At 42.0% G+C, this 27,840-nt stretch overlaps 1 protein-coding gene across 9 annotated transcripts in view; it reads right to left on the bottom strand.

Moving 5' to 3' along the window:
- The window catches only part of LOC118357857 (muscarinic acetylcholine receptor M4-like), a 158,318-nt gene that overhangs the window by 41,121 nt on the left and 89,357 nt on the right, over positions 1–27,840 (bottom strand). For 2 of the 9 annotated variants that reach the window (XM_035735226.2, XM_035735202.2), the window contains exon 18: positions 20,061–24,858. The exons of 6 other annotated variants lie outside the window; for them this stretch is intronic. In XM_035735226.2, coding sequence (XP_035591119.1) covers positions 24,545–24,858 — 314 coding nt within the window. In that variant the 3' untranslated portion in view covers positions 20,061–24,544. Of the gene's footprint in view, positions 1–20,060; positions 24,859–26,928; positions 27,034–27,840 lie in introns of those variants that run through there. One more of the 9 variants, XM_035735197.2, reaches the window with a different exon arrangement.

The following is a 27,840-nucleotide window of genomic DNA, read 5'->3' as shown; positions in this document are numbered from 1 at the left end:
ACCAACTGAGCCACAGAAGTTAGATTAACATATAAGACATGTCTATGTCCTGGGAAATGTTCTTGTTACTTACAAAGTTATGCTAATCACATTAGCGCATGTTAGCTCATCCGTCCCGCGGGGGGTCACTGATCCCGTAGAGTTTTTAAAAAGTGCAAATAATTCTAAAAACCTGTTTTCATTTTGTCATTATGGGGTATTTGTAATGGTCCTGTGTGTAGCTGGTGTAGAGAGTCAAGCGCAGGACAGCAGATATGAGTAAACAACGTACTTTACTCAAAATACACAAGTAGAAAGCAATAAAGCGAGCCCACAAATAACGGACCAATTTACAACGAACAATTACTCACAAACAAACATGGGGAACAGTGGGTTAAATAATGAACAAGTAATTGGGGAATTGAAACCCGGTGTGTAAGACAAAGACAAAACAAATGGAAAATGAAAAGTGGATCGGCGATGGCTAGGAGGCCGGTGACGTCGACTGCCTAACGCCGCCCGAACAAGGAGAGGGACCAACTTCGGCGGAAGTCGTGACAGTATTGCATGTAGATTTATATATATTTTAGAATAAGGCTGTTACATAACAAAATGTGGGAAAATGGAAGTGGTCTGAATACCCGGGAATCGAACCCACTACCCTGGCGTTACAAGCGCCATGCTCTACCAACTGAGCCACAGAAGTTAGATTAACATATAAGACATGTCTATGTCCTGGGAAATGTTCTTGTTACTTACAAAGTTATGCTAATCACATTAGCGCATGTTAGCTCATCCGTCCCGCGGGGGGTCACTGATCCCGTAGAGTTTTTAAAAAGTGCAAATAATTCTAAAAACCTGTTTTTAAGGCTGTTACATAACAAAATGTGGGAAAATGGAAGTGGTCTGAATACCCGGGAATCGAACCCACTACCCTGGCGTTACAAGCGCCATGCTCTACCAACTGAGCCACAGAAGTTAGATTAACATATAAGACATGTCTATGTCCTGGGAAATGTTCTTGTTACTTACAAAGTTATGCTAATCACATTAGCGCATGTTAGCTCATCCGTCCCGCGGGGGGTCACTGATCCCGTAGAGTTTTTAAAAAGTGCAAATAATTCTAAAAACCTGTTTTCATTTTGTCATTATGGGGTATTTGTAATGGTCCTGTGTGTAGCTGGTGTAGAGAGTCAAGCGCAGGACAGCAGATATGAGTAAACAACGTACTTTACTCAAAATACACAAGTAGAAAGCAATAAAGCGAGCCCACAAATAACGGACCAATTTACAACGAACAATTACTCACAAACAAACATGGGGGAACAGTGGGTTAAATAATGAACAAGTAATTGGGGAATTGAAACCCGGTGTGTAAGACAAAGACAAAACAAATGGAAAATGAAAAGTGGATCGGCGATGGCTAGGAGGCCGGTGACGTCGACTGCCTAACGCCGCCCGAACAAGGAGAGGGACCAACTTCGGCGGAAGTCGTGACAGTATTGCATGTAGATTTATATATATTTTAGAATAAGGCTGTTACATAACAAAATGTGGGAAAATGGAAGTGGTCTGAATACTTTCAAACACAAACTGGGTTTGTTTTGTGATGATGAGAAGACAAGATAATCAGGCTTTGTTACTGAAAATCAAGTATTTGATCAAACTTCTCGGGCACCTGACTTTCAGAGTCGGTGGTGACTAAAACATAATGACATTGATCAAACACAATTCATTCTGTTGAAAAACCAACCAACTGGGTGAATATCTCACCTTTTGTTCAATTAGCTTTTACTCATTATCAAGGGTCACAGCATGATTGAAACATGCTATAAAAAACAGCACATTTCCCTCTGTGTTTTAATGGCATCAGGGATCCATTGGGAGAGGAATTTAGAGTCAACAAACATCAGCCATGCACGAGACATTAGAGGCTGAATATCAACACTCTTATGAAATAGACCTCCATTGTGGGTTCACAGTCATTTTGCAATTTGTTCTCAGTAATTAGCTACACCATTGCCACACTCAGATGTCATTAATATTTATGTGAGTCAAAAGGCCTACTATCAATGATGATGGACATGAAGGGGGAGGATGATTACTGTGGGCAAACCATTATTATGCTCCAATTTTCACCATCCAGGTAAAATGAAGTCATTTCACACAGAAAATATGGCAAATATGCATGGTTTCAGCAGTGAAGTCCCTTTGGGTCTCGAAATTCACACTCTTACATAATACATTATTATATCGTGACACTTCAATACATAAAACCGTCATTTAAATTCTTAATGTGTGCTCAGTAATACCATAGAGGTTAAATGTCTTTGTTGACCCCCCCTATTGAAATTTTCATAGGCTTCCATCGAATGGTATATTAAATAGAATTGAATAGACACAGATGAAAAGCCATGACTTCTCACTCTGGCAAAAGGGCTGATACTTGCTTCAGCAAATCAAAGGATTCTGAGCACATTCCCCACCCTTCACTCTCTCAATCTGAACACACACACTTCTACTGATTAATAAAATATCAAAGACACTCACCTCACAGAAAGAAAATCCCACAGGCTTTCTACTAAAAAGGGAGGGGAAAAGGAAACTCCCACATGCAAACACGCTGTTTGATTGGATAATCCCAGGAAACGTACCTGCTCACTTATTTCTATGCCTGCTCAAGCAATATGATCCAACTTCTATTTCATGGACTTATCTTCCAAATGTTCCTGCATTTCCCCTGGAGGTCATTTTGAACTGTTATCCAACTCAATCGCGGTACCTGTTTATGTGTTCGACAAATCAAACAAACCAAAGCATCAATATTGCAGTGTCTTTGTGTCAACACAATGAACTACAAAAATCGGTGATCAGTCAACCTCCTAAGTGTAATTGGTATGGACATCCACAAATTCTACGTCTCTCCTGGCTTGGATGCGCTCACAGGACAGTCTTCTGCGTCCTTTTAGACAGATAATGTCAAGGAATTATGAGAGCTTTGGAAAAACCCCCAAGGTGTTTTGTCTGAATAATAACCCCTGTTATTCAAACCCCCAAAGGGCCCCTCTAATCTACTCATGTGACCAGGCAGACCCAATCAAGCGCATTAGCCGCCTATTACAGATGGCATATGCTTCCTAAAAGTCCACCCTGCCATAATTATACCCGTGCAGGACAGCCTCCTGAGAGGAGGATAATCGGCGCTGATGAGATTATACATTCCCGGTGGGGCACGTCGGGTAAAGTGAGGGGATGACGGAGTCATGAAGCAGTTTACTTTTGGAGGAGAGTAGCTAAGGTTTCGTGGAATGGCTGCATTGCTCCACTGTCTAATGTGGAGTCCTCACATTTATTATTATTATTATTTTTTTACTAATGACACACATTTCATGAGATTGAATTGTTATTTGCACAGTGTATGACTGTTGATCAAAACACAAACTTCTGTACATCCGATAGGGGTTGAGTTGCTTGTTGACATTGATTTTGATACTGATGATAAAAGAGGATAAAGTTGGTTTTCCGCCCTCATACTTAGCAGCCATCTCTTTGGCTGCATTTACAGTTATATCAGATCTTTTGCAGAATCAGATCAGATGTTTGCCCATAATTGGGCTGTCTGTGTAAAAGTAGTCTTTGAGTCAGAAGCTGAAAATAAGTACTGTTATTTTCATAAAATGGTGTGCAGGCAGTTAAATTAAACTTAGCATTTTGTGCTGAAACAATATTTACAGTATTCTTTTGATTTGTTACCTCACTTCACCAAGCAAGTGCCTGTTTCAGAGAAACATAATTAAATCTCACATGCTGACACTGTCACGTTCTGACCTTTATTTCCTTTGTTTTGTCTTTATTTAGTAGGGTCATGGTGTGAGTTGGGGTGGGCAGTCTGTTTTTCTATGTTGGTTTCTGTTTCGGCCTAGTATGGTTCTCAATCAGAGGCAGGTGTCGTTAGTTGTCTGGGTTTCACTGTTGGTTTGTGGGTGTTTGTCGCCACACGGTACTGTTTCGTTTCTTCACGTTTCTTTTGTTATTTTTGTATTCAGTGTTCAGTGTTTTCTTTGATTAAAGTTATGGACACTTACCACGCTGCATCTTGGTCCGATCCTTACTCCTCTTCAGACGAAGAGGAGATCTGCCGTTACAGACACAGCTTCTCACATAAAATGGCAACTAATTCACAGATGAAAAAAAGCTACAGAGCTTTTCAACAGTCTACAGAACATGATCTCTAAAACCAAGGAAAATAACAGGTCTCTGTGGTATTGTCCACTTTTAGACACACACACCAGCAGCATTCCTCTCAGAGGCAAACTACGTTTGTTTACCAATCAACTTTGAGTCAAGGTTGCATCAAGTGTTTTGACAGGAAATGTCAAAGTGAGACAAACGAAGCCTGGTCACGGACTGTTGGGCTGAGTGTCCGCTGCTTGAACAGGGTTCATACTATTCTAGAAATGAAACTTCTGAGGTGATATCATTGTAAATTCATGTTGACTGTTTTAATGAATAGAGGGAAATGTCCTGACACAGAATGTGAAATATGTTGGTTTACATAGTTTGTACTGTCCATTAATGTGCTAAACGAACATATGATCTGAATTAGCAAACTGGAAGGAATAATATCATACTCAACAAATTGGTCCCATAGCTACTTTGAGTCCCTTCAAAGGGACAGAATGTGCTGCAATAAATAAATAACAAGTCACTGAGCTCGACAGCAGTGCATCATTGTATCTGTGTGGAAGAGGTTTAAAAAAGCACACCATCAAAGATACGCCAGCCTGTCAGCTTTCCTGGGGCTTTTACTGAACACTCTCTCGCCCCCTCTCCCTCCTACCTACTCCACAACACCTCTCCCTCCCCCATCAGAGGGAAGGGCCACAGTGCTCACGGCAGGGTCAGCTAACCCTGTGTTTATGCTGCCAGGGAAACAGCTTCCTCCCACCTCTAAATTAAAACAGTGTTGGCACCTTCTGAGGGGAGCTCTCTTCCCTCCACATGCCCTCCGTGACTCCCACCTGCCCCTGGGACAGACAGTCAGATGGGGCCTGGCGCTTAGCTAGCATACAAGACAAGCAGTGCCAGTGGAGGTCTTGCTAATTGATTCCTATACACATGGTAGCTCATTACTTTTTTTCACAGAACTCATGGAACAATGTAGTGGCCTTCAGGAATAAATCCACCACAGCACATGGTATCTTTCTTCATTCAATCTACATTGTAAATTGCTGAAGTTTAGAGTCAAGGTTAATTATGGGTTGTAACAGCACTGTAATTATCACTGATGCAAAATATCTGTGTAATATTATTTGTCATTGAATTATCTTCACTTGACAAAAACGCCGGTGGGAACGTCATAAATGAAAACCCAAGGACGCACGACATTGTCACTGCAAGTTTGCACATTTTTCCTTGAGGTTAGCCTTGAACTACCTGTGGTTTTCACGAGCAATGGAGCTGATCACATTGGATCAATGTCTCAACAGTGGAGCTCTACAGTGGGATGAATCCCACAGGGGAACACTTGTACTTGAGTCTTTCCTGGCAGAGCTAGCCTGAGGGATTCTAGGTAAATGAAGGCCTTTCTCCCGTACTGTACATCCAAATGAGAAGGCTGCACACGGAGTTGTGATGTTCCAAGTTCAAAACTCACGAGCTCCAGACACAAAGTAAAGCTGTCGGAACTGTTATGTAATTGCACATGGAGTCGGCCCTCTGTTCATCCATTAGGAGGGGATGGGAGGTTTGGTATCTTGGCCTAAGGCTCTTAGCTAAGGTAATGAGGAGTGAGGAACTGCCAGTGGACTACTCACAACGATAGCATTTATGTTTCCTTCATTTGGCTTGATCAGTACGTAACAGGTTGTAATGTAATACATCGCTTCAGATTACAGGGGGGAGAAGGGCATAAAAAAATATCATCCTTAAAATTCCAAGTTGCAATAGAATTACATTTAGTATGAGGAGGGAGCTCACTGCGTCCAATATTCTTTCTTTACAGGAGTCCAAAGTCATTTTGTAAGAACTAAATTCCCTGATGTCTTATCTACTTACTCTGTAATGTGCTTCCCAGGCCTAGCAGTGACCGTTGTGGGCTCATGAGACATCACTGTAGCGGTTTCACCCAGAATTGATAGTAAATCTACCACAATCCCTGCACGATCAATACGGAGTTAAACGGCCAGTACTGGCTGCAGTCTCAGCGATGACAGAGGGGGTGGTTATTGAAGCAGGCTCAGAGATGGGGACAGACACAAACTAAAGACCCTGCTGAAATAATAGCCTCCTCTTACAACCACGCAGCCTATTCTCTGACTTGTTCTGACTTTTGATTTGATCACGTCCAGCACCGTATAAACAGAGGCGACCAGACCAACGGCTTCCTCTGATGTCGGTGGGGTGCGAAGATAATAACAGATTTGTTTTATTTTTATCACAAGTCATGTCGAGTGTACGATCCCAAAAGACAGATGAAAGGAGTCTCACTGTGTATACAGATACTTTGCCCTGATGTGTGACAAGGCAATCTTCACCCTGTTACATACAGTGCATTCGGAAGGTATTCAGACCACTTGACTTTTCCCATATTTTGTTACGTTACAGCCCTACTCTAAAATTGATTAAATACATTTTTTCCCTTGTCAATCTACACACAATACCCCTTAATGGTTTAAGATTTTTTTGCAAATGTATAAAAGATAAAAATAGAAATACCTTATTTACATAAGTATTAAGACCTTTTGCTATGAGACTCGAAATTGAGCTCAGGTGCATCCTGTTTCCATTAATCATCGTTGAGAGGTTTCTACAACTTGATTGGAGTCCACCTGTGGTAAATTCAATTGATTGGACATGATTTGGAAAAGCATACACCTGTCTATATAAGGTCCCACAGTCGACAATGCATGTCAGAGCAGAAACCAAGACATGAGGTCGAAGGAATTGTCCGTAGAGCTCCGAGACATGATTTTGTCGAGGCACAGATCTGGGGAAGGGTACCAAAATTCTACATGATTGAAGGTCCCCCAAAAACACAGTGGCCTCCATCATTCTTAAATGGAAGAAGTTTGGAACCATCAAGAGTCTTCCTAGAGCCGGCAGCCTGGCCAAACTGAGCAATCGGGGCAGAAGGCCCTTGGTCAGGGAAGTGACCAACAACCAGATGGTCACTCTGACAGAGCTCCAGAGTTCTGTGGAGATGGGGTGACTTTTCAGAAGGACAACCATATCTGCAGCACTCCACTAATCAGGCCAGATGGAAGCCACTCCTCAGTAAAAGGCACATGACAGCTTCTTGGAGTTTGCCAAAAGGCACCTAAATGACTCTCAGACCATGAGAAACAACATTCTGTGGTCGGATGAAACCAAGATTGAATCTGGAGGAAATCTGGCACCATCTCTACGGTGAAGCATGGTGGTGGCAGCATCATGCTGTGGTGATGTTTTTCAGAGGCAGGGACTGGGAGTCTAGTCAAGATCGAGGGAAAGATGAACGGAGAAAAGTACAGAGAGATACTTGATGAAGTCCTGGGCGCTCTGGAGCAGGTTCTCAGACTGGGGCAAAGGTTCACCTTCCAACAGGTCAACGACTCTAGTCCAAGACAAGCCAGGAGTGGCTTCGGGACAAGTCTCTGAATGTCCTTGAGTGGCCCAGCCAGAGCCCGGACTTGAACCCAATCGAACATCTCTGGAGAGACCTGAAAATAGCTGTGCAGTGACGCTCCCCATCCCACCCGACAGAGCTTGAGAGGATCTGCAGAGAAGAATGGGAGTAACTCCCCAAATACAGATGTGCCAAGCTTGTAGCATCATAAGAAGACTCAAGGCTGTAATTGCCAAAGGTGTCACGCCCTGGCCGTAGAGAGCGTTTTAATGTCTCTATTTGGTTTGGTCAGGGTGTGATTTGGGGTGGGCATTCTGTTTCGTTTTCTATGATTTGGTATTTCTATGTTTTGGCCGGGTATGGTTCTCAATTAGGGACAGCTGTCTATCGTTGTCTCTGATTGGAACCATACTTAGTTAGCCCCTTTTCCCTCCTTTCTTTGTGGGAAGTTGACTTTGTTTAGGGAACATAGCCTTTAGCTTCACGGTTTGTTTTTGTAGTGTTTATTGTTTTGTTCGGCTTCATTTTTCCAAATAAAGAGAAAATGTACGCTCACCACGCTGCACCTTAGTCCAGTTCCTTCAACAGCAGTGACAAAAGGTGCTTCAGTACTGAGGAAATGGACTGAATGATCTGTATGTTTAAAAAAAACTGTTTTTGCATTGTCATTATGGAGTATTGTGTGTAGATTGATGAGAGAAAAAATGAACAATTTAATCCATTTTAGAATGTTACAAAATGTGGGAAAAGTCAAAGGGTCTGAATTACCTTCCAAATACACTGTAAATAAATGATTTATTAATGCAGATGCAGTGTTTATATATTAAAAAATGTATCATGATGGTATACACAACATTAACTAAACTGATACTAGTACCTGTCAACAATCTTCCCTGAACTGATTATTTTTGGAACGTTTAATTGAATTCACTCTAACCCCTGACACAGTGTGTGTCTGATTTGACACGGACACCCATTTGAAGCTGTATGAACATGTTTAACATGCTGAAACAGATTGCGGGTATGAGACTCTTCAACGAGACAGATGGGCATGGCAGCGGAAAAAGCTTTTTGGATGAACTACTTCTTGTGAGTGTCCTTCCATAGATATTTCCTCTCAAAAGAGTCCACTTCATCTGGAGATGATGCGTGGCCAGTGAAACGAATATGAAATTCATCCTATTGGGCTACTACTGACATTAATCTAGCTAATCACTCTCAAATGTCTGAGAACAACAACAAAAAAAAGAGGACCTATTTTTTGTATGCATTTACATCTTAGAGTTGAGTGAATCATGTATTTTAACAGTTCCTTGGGTTTTCACCTAGAAATAACTGTACAGTATGGTTGTAATGGTGATAATGGTTGCGTGAGGCTAAGGGGGAGACTTGAATCAATGGGCCACATGAGGTGTGCAAATTACCCCCATTACGGTTTGATGTAGCTCATTAGCCCACAATGCATCTGATTAAAATCACATTATGTAGTAAAAAGATCCCTCCCCTTTTCCAGATGTTTTTGTACCGTGTCCCCGGTGGTGAGGGTAAGCAACAACACCTCCGCCATGCGGACCCTGAATACGGGGGCCCATATGGGGTGTGTGCTTAGTTTCCTCTTGTACTCCCTGTTCACCCACGACTGCGTGGCCATGCACGACTTCAACACCATCATTAAGTTTGCTGTCGATACAATGATGGCAGGCCTGATCATGGACGACAATGAGACAGCCTATAGGGAGGAGGTCACACCTGGCAGTGTGGTGCCAGGACAACAACCTCTCCCTCAACATCAGCCCATCCACATCGACAGGGCTGTAGTGGAGCGGGTCGAGAGCTTCAAGTTCCTCTGTGTCCACATCACTAAGGAATGAACATGGTACACACACCAACACGGTCGTGAAGAAGGCACAATAATGCCTCCTCACCATCAGAAGGTTGAAAAGATTTGGCATGGGCCCTCGTGATCCTCAACAAAGTTCTACAACTGCACCATTGAGGAAGGCCCTAAAAATGGTCAAAGACTCCAGCCCCCCAAGTCATAGACTGTTCTCTGTGCTACCGCACGGTAAGCAGTAGCGATGCACCAAGTCTGTAACAGGACCCTGAACAGCTTCTAACCCAAACCATAAGACTGCTAATAGTTAACCAAATAGGTGCCCGGACTATCTGCATTGACCCCCTTTTCCACTAACTCTTTTGACTCAGCACATACATCGCTGCTTCTGCCTATTATCTATCCTGTTGCCTAGTCACTTTACCCATACCTATATGTACAGTACATATCTACCTCAATTACCTCCTATCCCTGCACATAGACTCTGTATTCTTTTCCCATGTAAATAACCAAAGTATCATTACTCATTGTGAATTTATTATCTCTGCATTAACCGGGAAAGGCCCCTAAGTAAGCATTTCACTGTTCGCCTTCATCTGTTATTTTATGAAGTATGTGACAAATAACATTTGAGAGGACAATGCAGACGAAAATCGGTCTGAGGATGTAGAGATTAAGCTCATTTTGGATGTGCTACATTTCTCAGACTTTCACTTCTTGTTACCAAAATCAACTACAGGAAAGTTTTGAAAGACACTTTAAAGAAGCATTTATTCAACACATTATACACAAATGATTACCTTCTCAACTCTCCGGGAAAAGCCTGTCAGCGAAAAAGGAAACTGAGAAAGATGCTATTTTGATCTAATTGCTCAGAAGCAGGGAGGTAAAGCAATCAGTGCAGGACACAGTTTGTATTTGCTCTGCTTTTTTGTTGGCTTCCCACAAGGATTACTGGGTCATTAGCTTCCATAATCCCCCTGTGTCAACGTGGTCTCACATTGGCCTATTTGAACCGTGACACATCTGACAAAACAGAAGAGAAGATGTGAAAACACAGACACTATGTCGAAACAACTTGTGATGGGTGGTGGGAGATGAAGGGCTAGCTTTTTGGGAGCAGATCTGATCTATGAACAGATCTTCTGGGAACTGTAATCTGCTAATCATCAAATCAAGTATTTATGATACAAAGAAACAGACCCCATACCACTGGCTACATTGTTAGCCATTGGAAAACGCATTGGAGGTAGTTCTACTGTATGCTGGTGATATTCAGAACCCTAAAGCAAGTACTGACATCATAGACATGTTACTGTAGAGAAGCTATGCAACAATGAACCTAATCCTCCTAAGCCACAGTATCTCATGATTTCTCTCTACAAACAATATGCCATAGATGTGACGTTTAGAAGGGCAGTTTTAATTTTTAGCTGTCAATCAACATTTGGATTAATAATCGATATTCTCTATTTTTTGCATCCATTTGTCCTCTCACCACATGCGGGGCACACTGGATGTCTTAGTGATCGAGCAAGATGCACAATGGTAATACCTGCACGTATGGAGGCATTTAGTCTTTTCAGAGAGTTCATCTTTTTTTCATGTGTGTGTTTATTGTGGGTTTGCTGCCGTAGTTCTGAAGTTTGTTTCAAACTAAAAGGTTTCCTTCTGTGAATGAAATATTCTGCTGCTGTAAGGGTGTTGGTTGTTTCACAGCTGATAGTGCATCCTCTTCACAACTTATTACTCAGGCCTAGTTATTGTTCAAAAGACAAAACATGTGTTAAAAAAAAAGGAAATTCAGCAACTCTTGGAAGACATTGGAAGTTGATAAAATAGCTTCTTTACGATATAAAACAAAAAGCCAATGTATTTCGGCCCTTGGCCTTCATCAGGGGTTTTCATGTGCAATACTTTCCTCTTGCACAAAGAAACATTATCAAGGATAGAGAGAGCTTTCACATGATTTAGCACTAGGAGAAGGGAGAGTGAAGAGTGGGAAAATACAAGCTTGCAGCGTGAAGAGATGAATTAACTCGCGAGGAAAGCATGAGGGCCTGGAGTCTGATGCTAGCAGCAAGCAACCAGGAACCAGTACAGAGAGATTTAGCACTGTGATGACAGGGGAGAATTTAGAGATAACACAGACAGCAGCATTCTGAATGATTGGATAATTGACTCAGTGATTTCAAGAGAAATTCTACCCGTAAACATATGTGCTTTCTCTAACAAATGATTCTTGATGTTGAAAATGAAATGTTGATGCCGGTTCAGGATCTTTTTTTCCCATCCCAGAAATAACTGCGCAAATTGTACCAGTAGCTTGAAAGAAGGCACAAAACGAACCATTATGTCAACAACCTTGAAATAGCTTGCACTGACAAAGTGTGAAGCATTTATTTTAGAGTAATTTGTTTTCTTGCCAATGGTTGTAGTAAAGTACTTTAAAAGAACAGTACCAAAAGAGGGGGTATTATCTATAACTAAAATACTGAGATAAACGATCGTCAAACCAGTTCTATTCGTGTCCATCGGGTTTGAATGAAAGGTGGTATAAAATAGAAAACCCTGTGATGAAAGTCCTTGATATAAAAACGTGAGTGCCTTGACATTTCCTTCCCCAAAAAATTCAGCCGGGGTCAGTGTGAAAAGGTGAAAAAAATACTTATCTGAAAGGTCTATGAAGCCTTAACCGAATTTTATAAAGCACGATATTTACGGAACATTTTGATGGTGTTGCAGAAAAGGCCACCAGTATTTCAGTGCCCTTTATACCCTATAACTTTATACATCTGCCCTTTAGGTCTTAAATCTCTACCTTTTACCACTTCCTCACCTTAAAAATATGACAGATGAAGAGCCCTTTATGGTTCTAGGGGTAGAACCTTTTTCCTAGTGTGTATGTAGGTGTACTGTATATAAAGTGCAAACTAATTACTATAATTATCAGCAATTATGTATATGGTGTCAACAGTTTAATTTAAATGAGAATGAAGTTATCAAGGACTTCTTGTTGCATTGACTTTTACCTGTTGTATGTGGGACTTTGTAACAGTGGGTATCGTCCCCTTGGATTTCCTCGCATTTTGTCATGTTACAAAGCGGGATTAACGGTAATAAAAAATATAACGCCAATATACCTTGATTAGATAAGTATTCACCCCCCTGTGTCAATACAAGTCAGAGACAACTTTGGCAGTGATTACAGCTGTGAGTCTTCTTGGGTTAGTCTCTAAGAGCTTGCCGTGTCTGGATTGTGCAATATTTGCCCATTATTCTTTTTTTAATTCTTCAAGCTCTGTCAAGGCATTGGGGTTCATGGCTACACAGCAATTTTGAAGTCTTGCAATAGATTTTCAGATTTGCATGTGGCCTGCAGTTGTGAGGCCGATTGGACATACTGCCAAATCCTGTAAAACCACCTTGGAGGCTCTGCTTATGATAGAGTAATGAACATTCAATTTCCCTGGCAACACCTCTAGTGGACATTCCTGCAGTCAGCATGACAATTTCACACTCCCTCAAAACTAAAGACATCTTGGTATTGTGTTGTGTGACAAAAATGCACATTTTAGAGTGGTCTTTTATTGCCCCCCAGCACAAGGTGCACCTGTGTAATGATCATGCTGTTTAGTCAGCTTCTTGACATGCCACACCTGTCAGGATTATTTTTGCAAAGGAGAAATGCACAGTAACAGGGATGTAAACAAATTTGTGCACAAAATAATATTTTTGTGTGTATGGAACATTTCTGGGATCTTTTTTTTCAGCTAATTAAACAAGGGAACAACACTTTAGACGTGTAACCATGCCAGCCCAGGATTTCCACATCGGGCTTAGTTACCGCGAGATCGTCTGAGACCAGCCACCCGGACTGCTGATGAAACTGAGGAGTATAAATAAAGCCCTTTTGTGGGGAAAAACTCATTCTGATTCGCTGGGCATCACTCCCCAGTCACGTGAAATCCATAGCTTAGATGGGCCTAATTTATTATTTCAATTGACTGAATTCCTTATATATGACTCAGTAAAATCATTGAAATTGTTGTGTGTTGCGTTGATATTTTTGTTCAGTATAGTTGAATCTGTGCTTGAAATTCAATACTTGAATGAGGGACCTTACAGATGTTGCGGGAAAGAGGAAGGGGGAGTCAAGCCCTACTATTTCACACAGAGTGAGTCCATGTAATTTATTATGTGATTTGTTAAGCCAAATTTGACTCCTGAACTACAGTGATTTAGGCTTGCCTGAACAAAGAGGGTGATCACTTTAAGGGAGAAATTATCTACTTGATGCATAAGGTTATCTGACACCGAAAGATGTACGTTTGACTCAGTGACACAATGTTTAATTTTTTTTTTTTAAAACATGGATATATTGACATGATGCAATAGCTTCATTGATGCCCTGGCTTAAGAGTGTTCCACTAAAATGGCTAAACTGAATCATGAAATTGTTATCCTTCAAAGTTACGAAACAAAATATTACATTCCCAGATGTCTTATTATATTACAGGACAGAAGCTTATGTTCTCATTCTACAAATCATTCCTTGAATAAATCGCACTTGCATTTATTAGTGAGGAAAAACCCCAAGACCTATTTTACCTGAGAGACTTTGCACAGCCTTCTATACTTTATACATCTCCTAATAGCTGACCACGCCGATTGCTCTTCAGCTCTTCACTGATGCTCATCACCACCATAACATAAGACAGGTTTGCAGAACCTGATTGGCTCTAAACATCTGCTGATAAAATAGAAGTTTAACTCCCAGTGAATATCCATTAGACACGACTCACTAAAGCAGAATCTGACTGCAACGTGTCATACACAATATGTAAATCTGTCATGTCCGAATGCATCGACACTGGCGAAGAGAAATAAATACTAGCTGCGGCAGATAGATACTATCTGCGGAATACTTTTTTGCAAGGTCCTTTGCAGACTGGTTTTCATTAGACCGTGTCTCTGATGCATTGTATTGTTATTTGGAGAGAGAAAAAAAAGCCACCCAGCTTAACTGGATCGAGACGGTCTTGAAAGGGACATGTCCTGTGCCTCGCAGCTTTAAATCCTCTCTTTCCTTCCCTTAAGCACACAGGTAATTTATTCTCTCCTCCATGTAAGCATATGGCTTATACATAATGGTTTCTGGCTGATAATGATACATATTTTGTAAACGTGTAGTGAAAAAAAAACGAAATGCTAATCAACCCAAGTGGAATTTCTACATGTTGTGCCTTCGCAATGCAATTTTTTCAAAACCCTAGGACAACAAAATAGAACATCTGATAAAATCTGGTTTTCCAGGAAAATCCAAACGTGGTGTGGATTGGTCAGTCAAGAGTGAATTATGTATTGCTTAATCATCATTTTGTCAGAATTACACTGAAGGAGGTTGACATGGGGAGTTATGGATGGACACTAACACCCCGGTGTTAAGCCTGTAAGGATTAAGCTTTATGAGGTCATTCACCCAGAAAAGAGAGAACCATGGCTCAGTTATCTAGGATGGGGAGATTTCCTGCATCACGACACAGGTCAACAAACACATAAAGATACCACATGGATCAAGGTAGAAACTATGTGAGATGAGCTAGTTCATGTAGCCTGGAGGACAGTGCCTTTTGTCCATCCATTCTTCAACTACCACTCACCCCTCTATGTCTCAGTCCATTTGCTTTCTCTACCTCCCTCTCCTCCTCCGCTCCTCTCTGTGAACCTGCCCTAGAGCTGTCCTGTCATAGGCTATGTGGGTGAGTGGCAGTGTGGTAGATACGCTACATCTACCCAATAAAACCCATTTCCATGGTTATATCCTTGTGTAAATGTTGGAGTTGGCTGGAATCTGAATCCTATAACATCTCTTTAATGTTCAGCTACTGACAAAGGATAGGTAATACATATTACATGGGCTTATTCTTAATTCCAACCTCTATAATTGTATTTATTCATGCTCCTTTCTCAGTCCCTTGCAACATAGTGATGTGCCACAACACTGTCATGTTCCTTTTCTCTCGTGTTTCACCCAATGATATTATATCAAATACACCTTTCACGAAAGAAGGTCCCCTACTCCCCAGCCATTGTGAGACCTACCCACCTGCTATGCTTCACTCCAGTACATAGCAGTAGAGGCTCAGAGGAGGAGGAAGGGGAGGACCATTCCCCTCAATTAAATTTAATAAAAATAGAAATATACTAAATAAATGTCATATGTCACCAAATAATTGATTAAAATACACTGTTTTGCAATGAAGGTCTACAGTAACTTCAACTGCACTGTCTGCGGTAGGACCATTGTGTAGCCAGAGGACAGCTAGCTTCCGTCCTCCTCTGGCTATATTGACTTCAATACAAAACTTGAGCGAACTGACATGTTGTCCATACAATCATAGAATTAGGATCAGAGAACGAAGTTAGTGTGTTGTATTGGGATTGCGCTACAGAGCATTATGGGGGTTCTATGTGTTGAGACGCTTGGTGACATTGTTGGATAGTTGAGCATTTTGGGGATATTATTCAATTCAAATTAGTTTTTTCAAATTACAGGAGACGGAGGAGGTATATTATAAATTGTTTTCAGAACTTTATTTTTGTGTCCAGTTTGTACATGTTATTTAAATTTGCCTTGCTAACTTAGCTACCAGGGATTGTGCAGTTTTCTCTGCCAGAATGGCCAACGCTGAAGAACCCCTTATATACCTTATTTTATTTGACCTTTACTTAAACTAGGCAAGTCAGATAAGAACAAATTCTTATTTACAATGATGGCCTACCGAGATGACGCTGGGCTAATTGGGCACCTCCCTATGGGACTCCCAATCACAGCCGGTTGTGATACAGCCTGTAATCGAACTGTAGTGACTGAGATGCAGTGCCTTAGACTGCTGCGCCACTCGGGAGTCCAAAAGGGTATAGTGGTCAGAGTTTTCCTAGTTAGGTTAACATATAATGAAAAACTCCAGGCCCCAGGGGATAAAATTTGCCCCACCGCTCTGAGACCTATGGTGCCACCAGTCTGCTTGCAGTTGTCAGTAATCAGGTATGTGGATGATCAGGGCTTTATTCAGGAACATTTCTTCGGCTACTTTGATGTGTCAAGTGGGCGAGATGTGCAGTCTGTTTGATTTGATGAATTTTGAGATGTCGGAGTTTAACATCAGAGAAACTCGTCCAAACCTATGATGGCGCAGCTGTAATGGAATGTATCTGCTATTTATATTTACAGCTAAGTCCCCTCCTGTTCCCTGATTAAGAGGTGATGACTACTCCACTCCACTACCATTGTCAACTCTCTCCTGACATGAACTGAAGCCACATCCCACGTGTCCACTCATCCACTGGCACATTGTATGTTTCCCCTCCACACACTGTGAGAACCCCTATTCATTTTCTCTCATTACTGTATGTAGAGTCAATCACATACACAATCACATTATTACACATCAATGATTATATTCCTTGCTTGGACTAATTCATTCGTATCTCTTTTGTCTACCTGTGTAGTGTGTTGTGTTATTGATCTGGATCTTCCCAGTCAAATCTTGTACTGCACTGGTCAAGCCTCTGAGCACCTCAACTCATGCCTCCTACCCTCATTCAATCACTGCTATAATCCCTTTCCAACACGGTGTAAGTAGCCCTCTCATTCCCATTCCCTATAATATTGTACTATACATGTCTTTATTAAATGCTTTAGGTTCAAATAATTAGTCTTTGAAGACATTTTGAAACACACTGTCGTCTCTGTGCCCGTGGGTCTCCCATCCTCTTCGATTTTTCAAGTCACCAGCCTCCACTGGTACATAGTATACTCTACTACCCCAGTTGTTGCACAATAACCTGTATTTCTCCAGCACAAAATTGTATGTAGTAAATGTAATACATTATTATGATTTGTGCTTTGTGTCCCTTTATTATGTACTGTAATTCATACAACAATAAAGCACCTTATTACATCAAAATCACACTACTTGAAGCTAGAGGGAAGATTTACACTAATTTAACAAAGCAGATTAAAAAAAAGAAAGATAAGCTTGAATGCATATGAGAGAGAGAGAATAAGATAACGGCCCTTACTCTCAATAGACCATTAACAATTAATCTCACCAAAACCTCAGTGTTCTGTGATAGTTCATGCATTGGAAAGATAATGATGATTCAGGGGATCATTATGAGATGGCTTTACTGCTCCTCGTTGTGTGAGGACAATGGAAATGAATCGGGGACAATCCCTGACTAGTTCTGGTGCTCAACTTCCCCTGTAGTAGTAAGGGTAGACATTTAGTGGTGTAGCTTTAACAGCATTAATTCTTCTACCGGGAACAACGTAGCTGCAGCAAAGCCGGCTGGTGTGCGTGTTTGTTTGTTTCTAGGACAAACTCCACACCCATTTAAAAGTCCTAATGCGGTTTTCTGTCTTCATGTTTACTCTGATAAAAAAAAATGTGGCCCCAATTTCACCGAAAAGGGGGAGCATTTAGGAGCTGGGACGGGGCTGATATTTTTTTTGCATCAATATTTTTTTGTTGTTGCAACAGTTAATTCATTTGGAGGGGATCTGAGGCTAAAAGACAGTCGAGCACTTTGTCTCCGTAGTCTTCCTATGAAATTTGGATGTTGGCCTAATTCGTTATTTGCCCATTGCATGAGTTACTTGAGCATGTTATGCATGCTTATACGCTTGAACTCATTAAAGATAAGATCGATAACTAAAGTAGTGAAAGTACCTGGTGTCTTTGTAGACACACCAAGTGAGGAGTTCACCCGAACATCCCCAGGCCCCACTTATGGAGTGGTGGAGTATGGGTAATGGCTTCTTTTTCCCATACCACCTCTGAGGACACCCATCATCCACCCTGCTACCCTCTCTCCTGAACGGTAGGTGCCCTCCTAGAACTGCCTCGCCAAATTGGATTAATTAAAAGCATTGCTTTGAAGTGCCAGCCTCTTATTCACAGGAGACATGGCAGGGGGGCGGAGGGGCATGCAGAAATTATAATGGGAGTGGAGAGGCCATGGGTGGGGTGATAAGAGGGAGGAAAGAGAGCATCTATGGAACAGTGGGGGGAGGTGGGAAGGAAGAGGGCAAGGGAGCGAGAAGGAAAACTTGGGAGAGGGAGAGCAACAGAGAAAGGGGGCAAACAAAGAGCGAGGAAATAAGTGGGAGGCCTTTCTCTTCTAAAAACTTCCTACTTTGTGGCAGTATTTCCCCAGAACACCTGGCATACAATTAAACACATCGACTCCCCTCACTGAAGCCTCTCCTCGTCAAGAACATTGAGCAGCCACTGCAGATGGGCCGCAACTCAGAGTTGGGCTCCCGGGAGAAAGTTTTGGGGCTGGAAGATGGCTACTGCAACAAGACTGGTGTAACTTGAGCTTCAGCATCCAATTAGTTCCGCCACCTATCTGACTCAATATCCTGGTGATTATGCTGGATCAGAGGCTAGTCTGTGTAGGTGCTTCAGAGGGAGTATCCATTCACAAGAGGAGCATACTGTAGTTCTGGAAGTTCTCTGCCTCCTGCACCTCAGCTAAATTCACAGTGGCAAAAGGAGGGATTGTATGGGGAATCAGACTGGCTAGGCCAGGTCCTATCCACAGTCACTTCCAACAGCACTCTCCATTGGAATTTATAAAGTTAAGTGCAATGCTTTCATCAATTTCCCAGGTCTAGTTTCCATCCATTTACACCGCTGTGTAATCCTACCAGTTGATATAGAGGCACGGCTTTGTTTGTTTGTTTTCCCGCTACCTCTTTGCACCGGTCTGAATCTTCATCTCGAGTGTAAACACATACAGCCTCAGTTGTTCAGGTGGGCCAACACTAGATAACGCTCGCCGTCTTCAAACCCCCAGGGTGTCCATGCGTCAGATCATAGTGGGACCTTTTTTTGCCAGATCTGATACAGCAGAGCAGCGACTGTGAGTAATCCAACGATTCGGTTGATTTTATATCTTTCCCCCTGAGTAGTTATCAAGAAAATATGAATAATTCAGCAGATTAGAAATAGTTATCCTTTTAGTTGGAGTAAAAAACAAAAAAAGGTTGCAGTTTCGTGATAATAAAAAATAAATAAAAATCTCAAGGAGGAAATGATTCTGGAAGACATGAAAAACCCCAAGCGGGAAACAATCCTAATATTATTTTCATTTTAATTGCTCTCGTTATTTTTGCTCAATGCCTTGCTAGCCAAAAGTGTGTCTTTCTGTAGGAGGGGATGTGGGTTGTTTACCAGAAACAGTTGCCATGAATAAACCTACAAAGCTCCACAAAGATGATAAAAATAAATGGAGGAAGCAAAATACCCACAGAAAGAATTAGTTCCATCTAACGTTAGCACGAGGTCCAAGCTCTCAAGAGCAGGGAGTCAGTCTTGAAGATCCTGTGCAGAGTTCAGGGATTATAAACAGCTGGCAGGATATATTGCCGTAGTGCTATCAATTAATGCATGAATTATACGATACATTCTCTTGAAATTATCATACTGTAAAATAGCACGGAGGGAGACGATGACAAGGTTTCAAACAGGTCATAACAGCTCACCATGTAAGGGGACCACTTCTTACTAGATAGAAGGAAAATGTACGATATCGTCTTTCACCCTGGAGAAAAAAGAGAAAAAAATGTATTGTTTCTTAGCTTCACATTTTTATTTGTTTATGATCAACATGTATTTTCTAGGATCTTTGGTGTTCCAACACCCCTTAGTTGCACATTGACTACTGTCATATATACTGCGGTTTACCCTTTAAAAAGTAGATAGAAAACCACTCCAAATCACAATCTCCTACAAAAAAAAAAACAGGCACACTGAAGACACTTCCTTGTTGAGTTCACGTACACTCAAGAGATCACATATTGACACACGTGAGAAAGAGACACCATTGTGAGTCAGTGACAACAGAACAAATACACTCATGACCTTTAGAATTTCCCTGAAAGTATTCATATAGGAAGCTCATTATCCTCAATTTATAAACACATTTCAGACTTAAATATATATATATAAAAAAAAAATCCTAAACAGATTTGATCCAAATTTCAAATCATATCCAGAAGGTCACAGACATTTTTATTCTGCTGCACAAACATATGAATATCAGCTGTATGAAAAAACGACAGTGTAATGCCTTGACAACACTGAGTTTTGTGATGATCTGTGAACAGTGTAAAGCGTTAAGTAAATACGTTGAGTATGTGATGTGATTACATATTCCCCTTAAATTGCACAGAAAATCTAAAAACACGGGTAGTCGCAAAACGTCCTGGGCTGTGGAGAACTGAATGTGGCGATTTCTACTGTATATACCATAGTTCCACTATTTAACTAGGGTTCTTGATTGAGTTTTGAACTGATGCGCACACTGGCGGATTATTGTGTGTTGTTGAACTGACGAATAAAGAGCGCAGATAGAAGGTGAAAGCCGAAACAGATGAGCTCATCTAACGCAATGCTGCATGAGCATCAAGGGTGACCAAATCCAAAGCTGCTCTTTCGCTGCTCTTTCGCTCACTGCGTTTTCCCTCCCAGTTCAAACCCAGCAGGACCGGAGCCCACAGGGAGCAGCTGTTCAGCTCTCCTGCTCCACCTCACCCAACAGTCACCCATGAAGCCACTGTAAGCTCCTGTCTTCTGATTTAGAACACATCCTTTTCCCCATTAGCCCTCTTGACCAACAGGACACTAGAATACAGTCCATCATATCCTCTTCAAATACAATAGAAAACAGGTGAAAGAAAACAGTACATTCCACCCGTTCAAAAACAAAACAAATAAGAAAAACGCGAGATGAGTGTGCTCAAAAGAAGAAATAAAAAACGTGGGAAACAAAAGTGTCAGGCTGTCGGCTCCAGTTCCCAAAAGGGGGTCTTTTCAGGAGCAGAGTCTGACAGATCTGGGTTAGCCTGAACCATTCTGATGCCTGATGTGTCTCTTGGTTTGTCTGTCGCAAACACTTTCCCGTTACACCCTTTTCTACTACCCAGATCACTCTGATATCCAACCCAAGAACTGTAAATGAGACTCCGGTCTTCCTGCTCTTTCCAAGGGTCGATGGATAGAAGTTGTTGTAAACAGATGATTTTTGCATAAAATCAGAATGGTATTGTCCCTCATGGATCATACGCTAACATGAAACAAATTAATGCTGGAATAACAAGCATATATTTGTCCAAATCTAATTTCACTCTGAGTCTGACGCTATGAGAGGTATATCTAGTATTTCCCATAACCTTACAGGAGTCATTACAAGCCATAATGGGATCAATTATTATTTTTATTTATTTGTACCTTTATTTAACTAGGCAAGTCAGTTAAGAACAAATTCTTATTTTCAATGACGGCCTAGGAACAGTGGGTTAACGAACAACATATTTGTACCGTGTCAGCTTGCAACCTTCCGGTTACTAGTCCAACGCTCTAACCACTAGGCTACCCTGCCGCCCCGTTGAGGACAAATTCAAATGAAGATCGGCACAGTACAAGTGAGTAGTCAGTCATAGAGTATCGGAAAACACTGGGAAGACAATTTCACAATCGGATAAACGAATTAACAAAATATATTTATCGTTTTGACAATCTTCCTGAAGTTGTTTGTCGTCAGATCAGCATATGAACCGACAAATGGTGCATTGCTCTCCTAGAAGTGATCTGAACAACAGAGATAGACAGTGCTGCTGCAGGGTCACATGACTAATGCAACTCTGGTTAAATGTATATGAAAAAAAGATTATGATCAACCTTACATTATTGCTTAAGTTGACATATCTTATATAACCATCATCTTTCTAAAACATATATAAACTCAACAGATACAACAGATACAATCACAATATACACAATACATAGAGAGACAGATATAAGCAGTGCAAGTTGGCTGGACCAACAGTGGCTGAGAGACAAAAACCTGTTCATAATGTGTAACTTTTCACATCCAAATATCAAAAAAGTAACCCATTCACCATGGAGCTGCAGTAAGCACTTGCGAATTCATTAATTCAACACAGTTTCTTTCACTGTCACAACCGACCACCTTGATAGGACAAACAAGAAATAAAATGTATTATTTTTTGCAGATTACTGTTTAAAACCAGTTTTAAAAAGGACTAAGAACTGACCAAGCCGTTTTGAAGCACACAAAGTCCATTCAACCTAGAGAGCTTTGCCCCTGTGGTGACTCGGAATGCTATCAGCACCATCGCCCCTGTGCACCTCCCACTGCCTCTCTGTCACAACGACACAACCCTCAAGGCACCGGGGCGGCTCGTAGGAGGCAAACAGGTCATTTTTAAAGAGAGCCTTCTGGATGCATCTCCTTCTCAAATTCCATTTAGCCTTAGATGACTGGGCTCAACATACCACAGTGAACCGAGAGAAGGAATCCTACTGTATAAAAGACAACCATCACAAAACATGGGGTGACCGTTTGAAATCGTAGAAGAGATACACTATTGTCGAAATGCTTCACTTCAAATACTTGGCACAGTATTTAGGTGTTTCAAAACGCGTTTCGAAGTTACGAGGCTGCGGATCTGGAGCTCATGATCATTACATGCCAGTAGTACATGTGTACTGTACCCTGTTATTATTACATCAACCTTTGACATACATAAGTCATGCTGTTTGTTTTCTTTTCTTACGGATTAGCCATTGTCACACACACACCCGACTGCACACTGTACACCAGATACAGGCATCACACTGGGGAGAAAAGAGTAATGGTATTATCTGGCCACTGTCTGGGAGCAAAGTCTTGTAATGCTACTAGGTTCGGCTTAACGTATGACATCTCGAAGGATCGGCAATATTTGTCATCAACTATATGGTCGAGCTATTGTGACGCACTATTTGAACTTTACAAATCAAAACCGCGCAGCTTAATCAGTAAGGCAGTATCAATATGTTGAAAAGAAGTCTAAATGAGAAGGAGGTTATGACATCATAAATAAGCAACAACAAAAAAATAAATGAGTCGGGAACTATTTTGTCATTAACAGCACACAGCGATAATATCGAATATCGCCCATATCTGGAGTAGCATATTGTGGAATTGGTCTCCCTAAATATTGCCCAACCCTAAATTATACTCTGTAATGTAATGCTGCTCTCCTATGTAGTACAAGAGATTCAAAGTTATATTGGGTCAACTACATCTTTGCGAACCACTAATCAACCATGACGACAATAAAGGAAGAATGAAACGTTTTGCAACCACAAAGGGTGACATAGAACATCCTCTCTCTCTCTCAGACAATAAAATATAATTCATAGACATAAAAAAAACAGATAGTCATCCAGGTTCACAATCAAATTGTACCAATGTGATTGGTTAATAAAATGTGCTTCTACTCAGCATATCAGCTTCTTGCTAATAGTGATCAAGAGTCTTAACACGTTTTGCAAAAAAAGTTGCAATTTGATCATGGAATTTGGTCCTAGATGGCCTTTGAAAACCACCGATCTGAACCCTGTTTGTAAAATAGTCACTCAGGTCCACCTCCCTCCGATAGAATGGTCAAACTGTAGCTTTGGATTCTTGCACTCAATTGGGCAATGACACAAATCTCAAACTGAAGTCAGGGCATGGAAAATAACACCACATCCAAGGAAGAGACCAAGCCTAATCCTAGGTTGAAGATAGGTCTCATCCAGCCTACTTTTGGATAGAAATCAGGACATGCAATGGAGGAGTAGGATTTCATTGTTGGGATTGGAAGCCTCCAGAAAAACCAGTAGTCAATGTAATAAGGCTAGAGGAAGGAGAGTCTTCTATGTAAAGATCAGATGGATATGAAAAGCACATGACCATCTATTGACTGTAGGGGTCTCCATGGTAACTGGCACTGTAGCTGTTGTTGTCGAGAGGGGAGACAACAGGGGACAGGGTTGAAGAAGAGGAGGAGGAAGCAGAGGGGGAGTGTAGATCTAGATAATCGACAAGTCCCACACCCTCAAACGCATCGTCTGTGTCCATAGGGGTCCCATCGGCCCCCTCCTCCACCCCAATGGGCTAAGATGAAAAGAGACTGATGTACTGGAAGGGGAGAGGTGCTACTGTCCTGCTATGGGCCCCACAGAGGGCTCTAACAGGAATGCTGAGCTCTCACCCAGCTACATGCTCTGGTGGGTCAGAATACGGGTGGTGGGCTCTGTGAACGACAGAGTGCCCCGGTGGGGCGGAGAGAGGGACATCCAACCATCACCACCACCCTGACCCCTGCCCTGGGTGCCTCTGTCCCCACCCGGTGCCTCTGTCCCAGTCTGGGAGCCGCGGTGGATGCGGTGGCTAACGATGATGCTGTTACCGAAGCTGCCCATGGTGGTGCTCTGCTCCCTCTGGACCATGGCCGTCATACCACCCTCAGCGATCAGCCCGCGGAGCCGAGAAACGGCGTCCTCCCCACGGCCCTGGTCTTCAGATTCCCCTGGGCGGGGAGGGGGAGGAGGAGGAAAAGACATGGAGAGCTTGGTAACACATAAAATAGAAACAGTTACATTCATTTCCTCAATGTTGGATTCACTTCATTACTGAAGCAAAAACATGTTGGTTCGCAATGTTCTACTCGCTCAACATGTTGTTTGCACCTAACTACACACACATGAAAAACAAACAATTTCCACTTTTTACACAGATGCATGTCCTCTGCTTGCCGGTTGAGAAACTGCCTCCATAACTGTAACCAGACAGTATAAACTATTTGAGGGAAGGTGGAAGTGGCAGGCATGACGTGATGGAGGTGGGCCTCTTCTCTGTGATTTGGCACGGAGCGGTGATATCCGCGCTAGCCGTAGCGCTAGCCCTAATGATGGCCACGTTACCTGACAGGGGAAAAATATAGGTAATTAGAAGGCTGGCTAATGTCTTAGTGTCCAACTAGCCTGGCTAAATCCACTCCTAAAACAGTGTTACCAGTCTGCTCTAGCATCTAGCCCCTACAGCAATACCACATACTGTAATCATATTAGTCGGGCAGCTGCTGTTGGTGCAGAGTTCAATTTATCCCAATCCCCTATTGAAAGGAAATCAAAGATTATTTACCGAGCCTAAAAAATATATTAAGCGGAGGAAGCGCAGCCAAATAAATGTTTGAAACTAGACAGCCGTGTACTGTAACATCAGTGGAGTATGAAGAGTGAGACATGATGCAACTCAAGTGTTACGCCTATCTGTCAAGCACACATGGATATTTGGCTAATATATATTCCTCTACAGGCAAAAAAATAAAAAAACTGTATATGAAGATTACTGAGTGAACGTCGGCAGCCTAAATGTTTTGCAATCGCACTTAATGTGATGCGGGGAATGAAAATGAGAGAGTGAGTCGGCTGCCTCTAGCGATGCATGGAGAAGCCAGACTGACAGATCAGAGTACAGGGTATTTTCTGTCAGTCACGGACTCTCCCGGGACTCTGCAAAGGAAATTCATATTGAAATCTGTGTCAAAAACAAAGCCACAGTCAGAAGCACACAAGTGCAGTACCATAAGGTGGAAACACGGCAACTTTGGCATCCAAAACTTCAGGCATTCAGGATATGAACATAGTCCTTAAAAATATATATTATTGTACTTATGGCTGTCCCTTCTACTGAAAACAGGAGGCATCTGTATTGTTGTTTTTGTCAGGCGCTTAAATTGTTGGGAATGTGTCAATTTGGAAGAGTGAACACAGGCTGTATGTTTTTGTTCTTCATTTGAATTGGGCTCCAAGCAACCATAAAAGTTTATGAACAATGGTATTATACCGTTATCTGAAGAATTACACTGGGTGTGCCAGCAAGACAGTGGCCCTGGCAGTGCCCTAATTCGTTTGGACGAGGCTACAACTGTAAATTGGAAGAACATTCAAAAGAGCTACTGTTTACTATGTACAATATTATTTTTCGCACCATGTTTGCTGGCAAGTCACATCCACTCCACAGTTTATGGCTACTGTATTTACTACGATAATTTGTGGTCTATAGATCATATTCCTTAGAGTGTAAGAAATGTGTGAGCGTCGACAACTGGGCTGTAATAATCCCAGCCGTAATAATGCTCTGTTGCCCCTACAAGGGGGAGGCCATTAACGGGTTTAATGAAGGGGAGAATATGAGGGAGGAAGAGGGAGGCCTCCTCCCTCGGTTTCCTCAGTCCCAGAGATAAGGAGACAGTGAGTACTGACAATCTTCTCAGACAAGGACCAAAGGTATTTATCACAGCCAACCACCCCTGTTGACTGACTGGTCTTGCTAATGATGTGGCGGTAGAACGGTGTTCAGATCATAGATAAAGAACTGAGATGACCTCGTGTGTGTTTTCTCTGACTCACCTGGAGCTACATTATGTCTCCTTTATGTCTCCTATTTGGCAGCCGTTTTGCTCTCAGGCAAAGATTGTCTTGACTTTTAACACTATTTTGTGGCATATGATGACCCCACAAATGCCACTCAAATTGAGATAAGATAGTATTTACACCGAGAATCAGGTGTGAGGAGGAGGACTGGATGGGGTTACCTGGGTTAGCCAAGGTGGTGCTGGCCTCTGAGGAGGCCTCGGCTGACAGAGACGGTGCACTCTCTGTGCTGCTTCCTGGATGAAGGTCCCTTACGTGTCCACCAACTCGGAGAGGAAGGAAATAAACGCAGCACATGTTGAGACCTTGTTCGCTGGGAGAGAATGTACATTTACCTTTCCTTTTATACGGTTTAGAAAACGTGCGTGCCTTGGTGACGCCGACAGAATCTTGTGTTCGACATGTAAGAGGAAAACTACATCCAGTCAGATTACAACCGTTTACCCAGGTAAACATTCAAACTCATTCAAATCCTCCCAAAACAAACTCATTGTGAAGGGAATTCTTCAAGGTGATCTGCACCAAAAAAGAAATACACGTCAAGGAGATGGATCTGTACTGAGTGTAGTACCCCGTACAATGATATATTTGTAGAAATAGACTTACTCTGACTGAGAAACCTGCGCTGTGTTTAACCATATCCCTGAAACATGTTTCCTAAAGAAATGTGTTGTCTCAGGGAGGGGGAGAGGAATCGGATTAGTGCAGTGTTTTGTTGCTCCATCTGCGAGGTGGAGAGATGAAAGCCTGCATTGGGCGGCTGCCGATGAGGAGAGCGGGTGAGGATAGTAACATTTTAAGTCTCTCGTATGCAAAACTGGACTAGGAACAGTTTCTCCTATACATGTTCTCTCATACCTCCAAAACCGTGGATATCTGATTGTGACATCAAAGGTGAATATTGCTGTGACTATTTTCACCTCCAGATCCAATCAAACCAGAGACTGACAAGGCTAGGGGATTATACCGAAACTCGCATGGCATCAGGGAATTGGATATAAGACGTGCCAGTGGGTGGCATTCTGACTGTTCGATACCACAAGGCCAGATGCTGCGTGAGTAGCACTCTCAAT

This window comes from Oncorhynchus keta, chromosome 2 (assembly GCF_023373465.1).
Source record: "Oncorhynchus keta strain PuntledgeMale-10-30-2019 chromosome 2, Oket_V2, whole genome shotgun sequence".
In the NCBI taxonomy this organism is placed as follows: Eukaryota; Metazoa; Chordata; class Actinopteri; order Salmoniformes; family Salmonidae; genus Oncorhynchus; species Oncorhynchus keta.
This window is presented reverse-complemented; position numbering and strand designations above follow the sequence as displayed.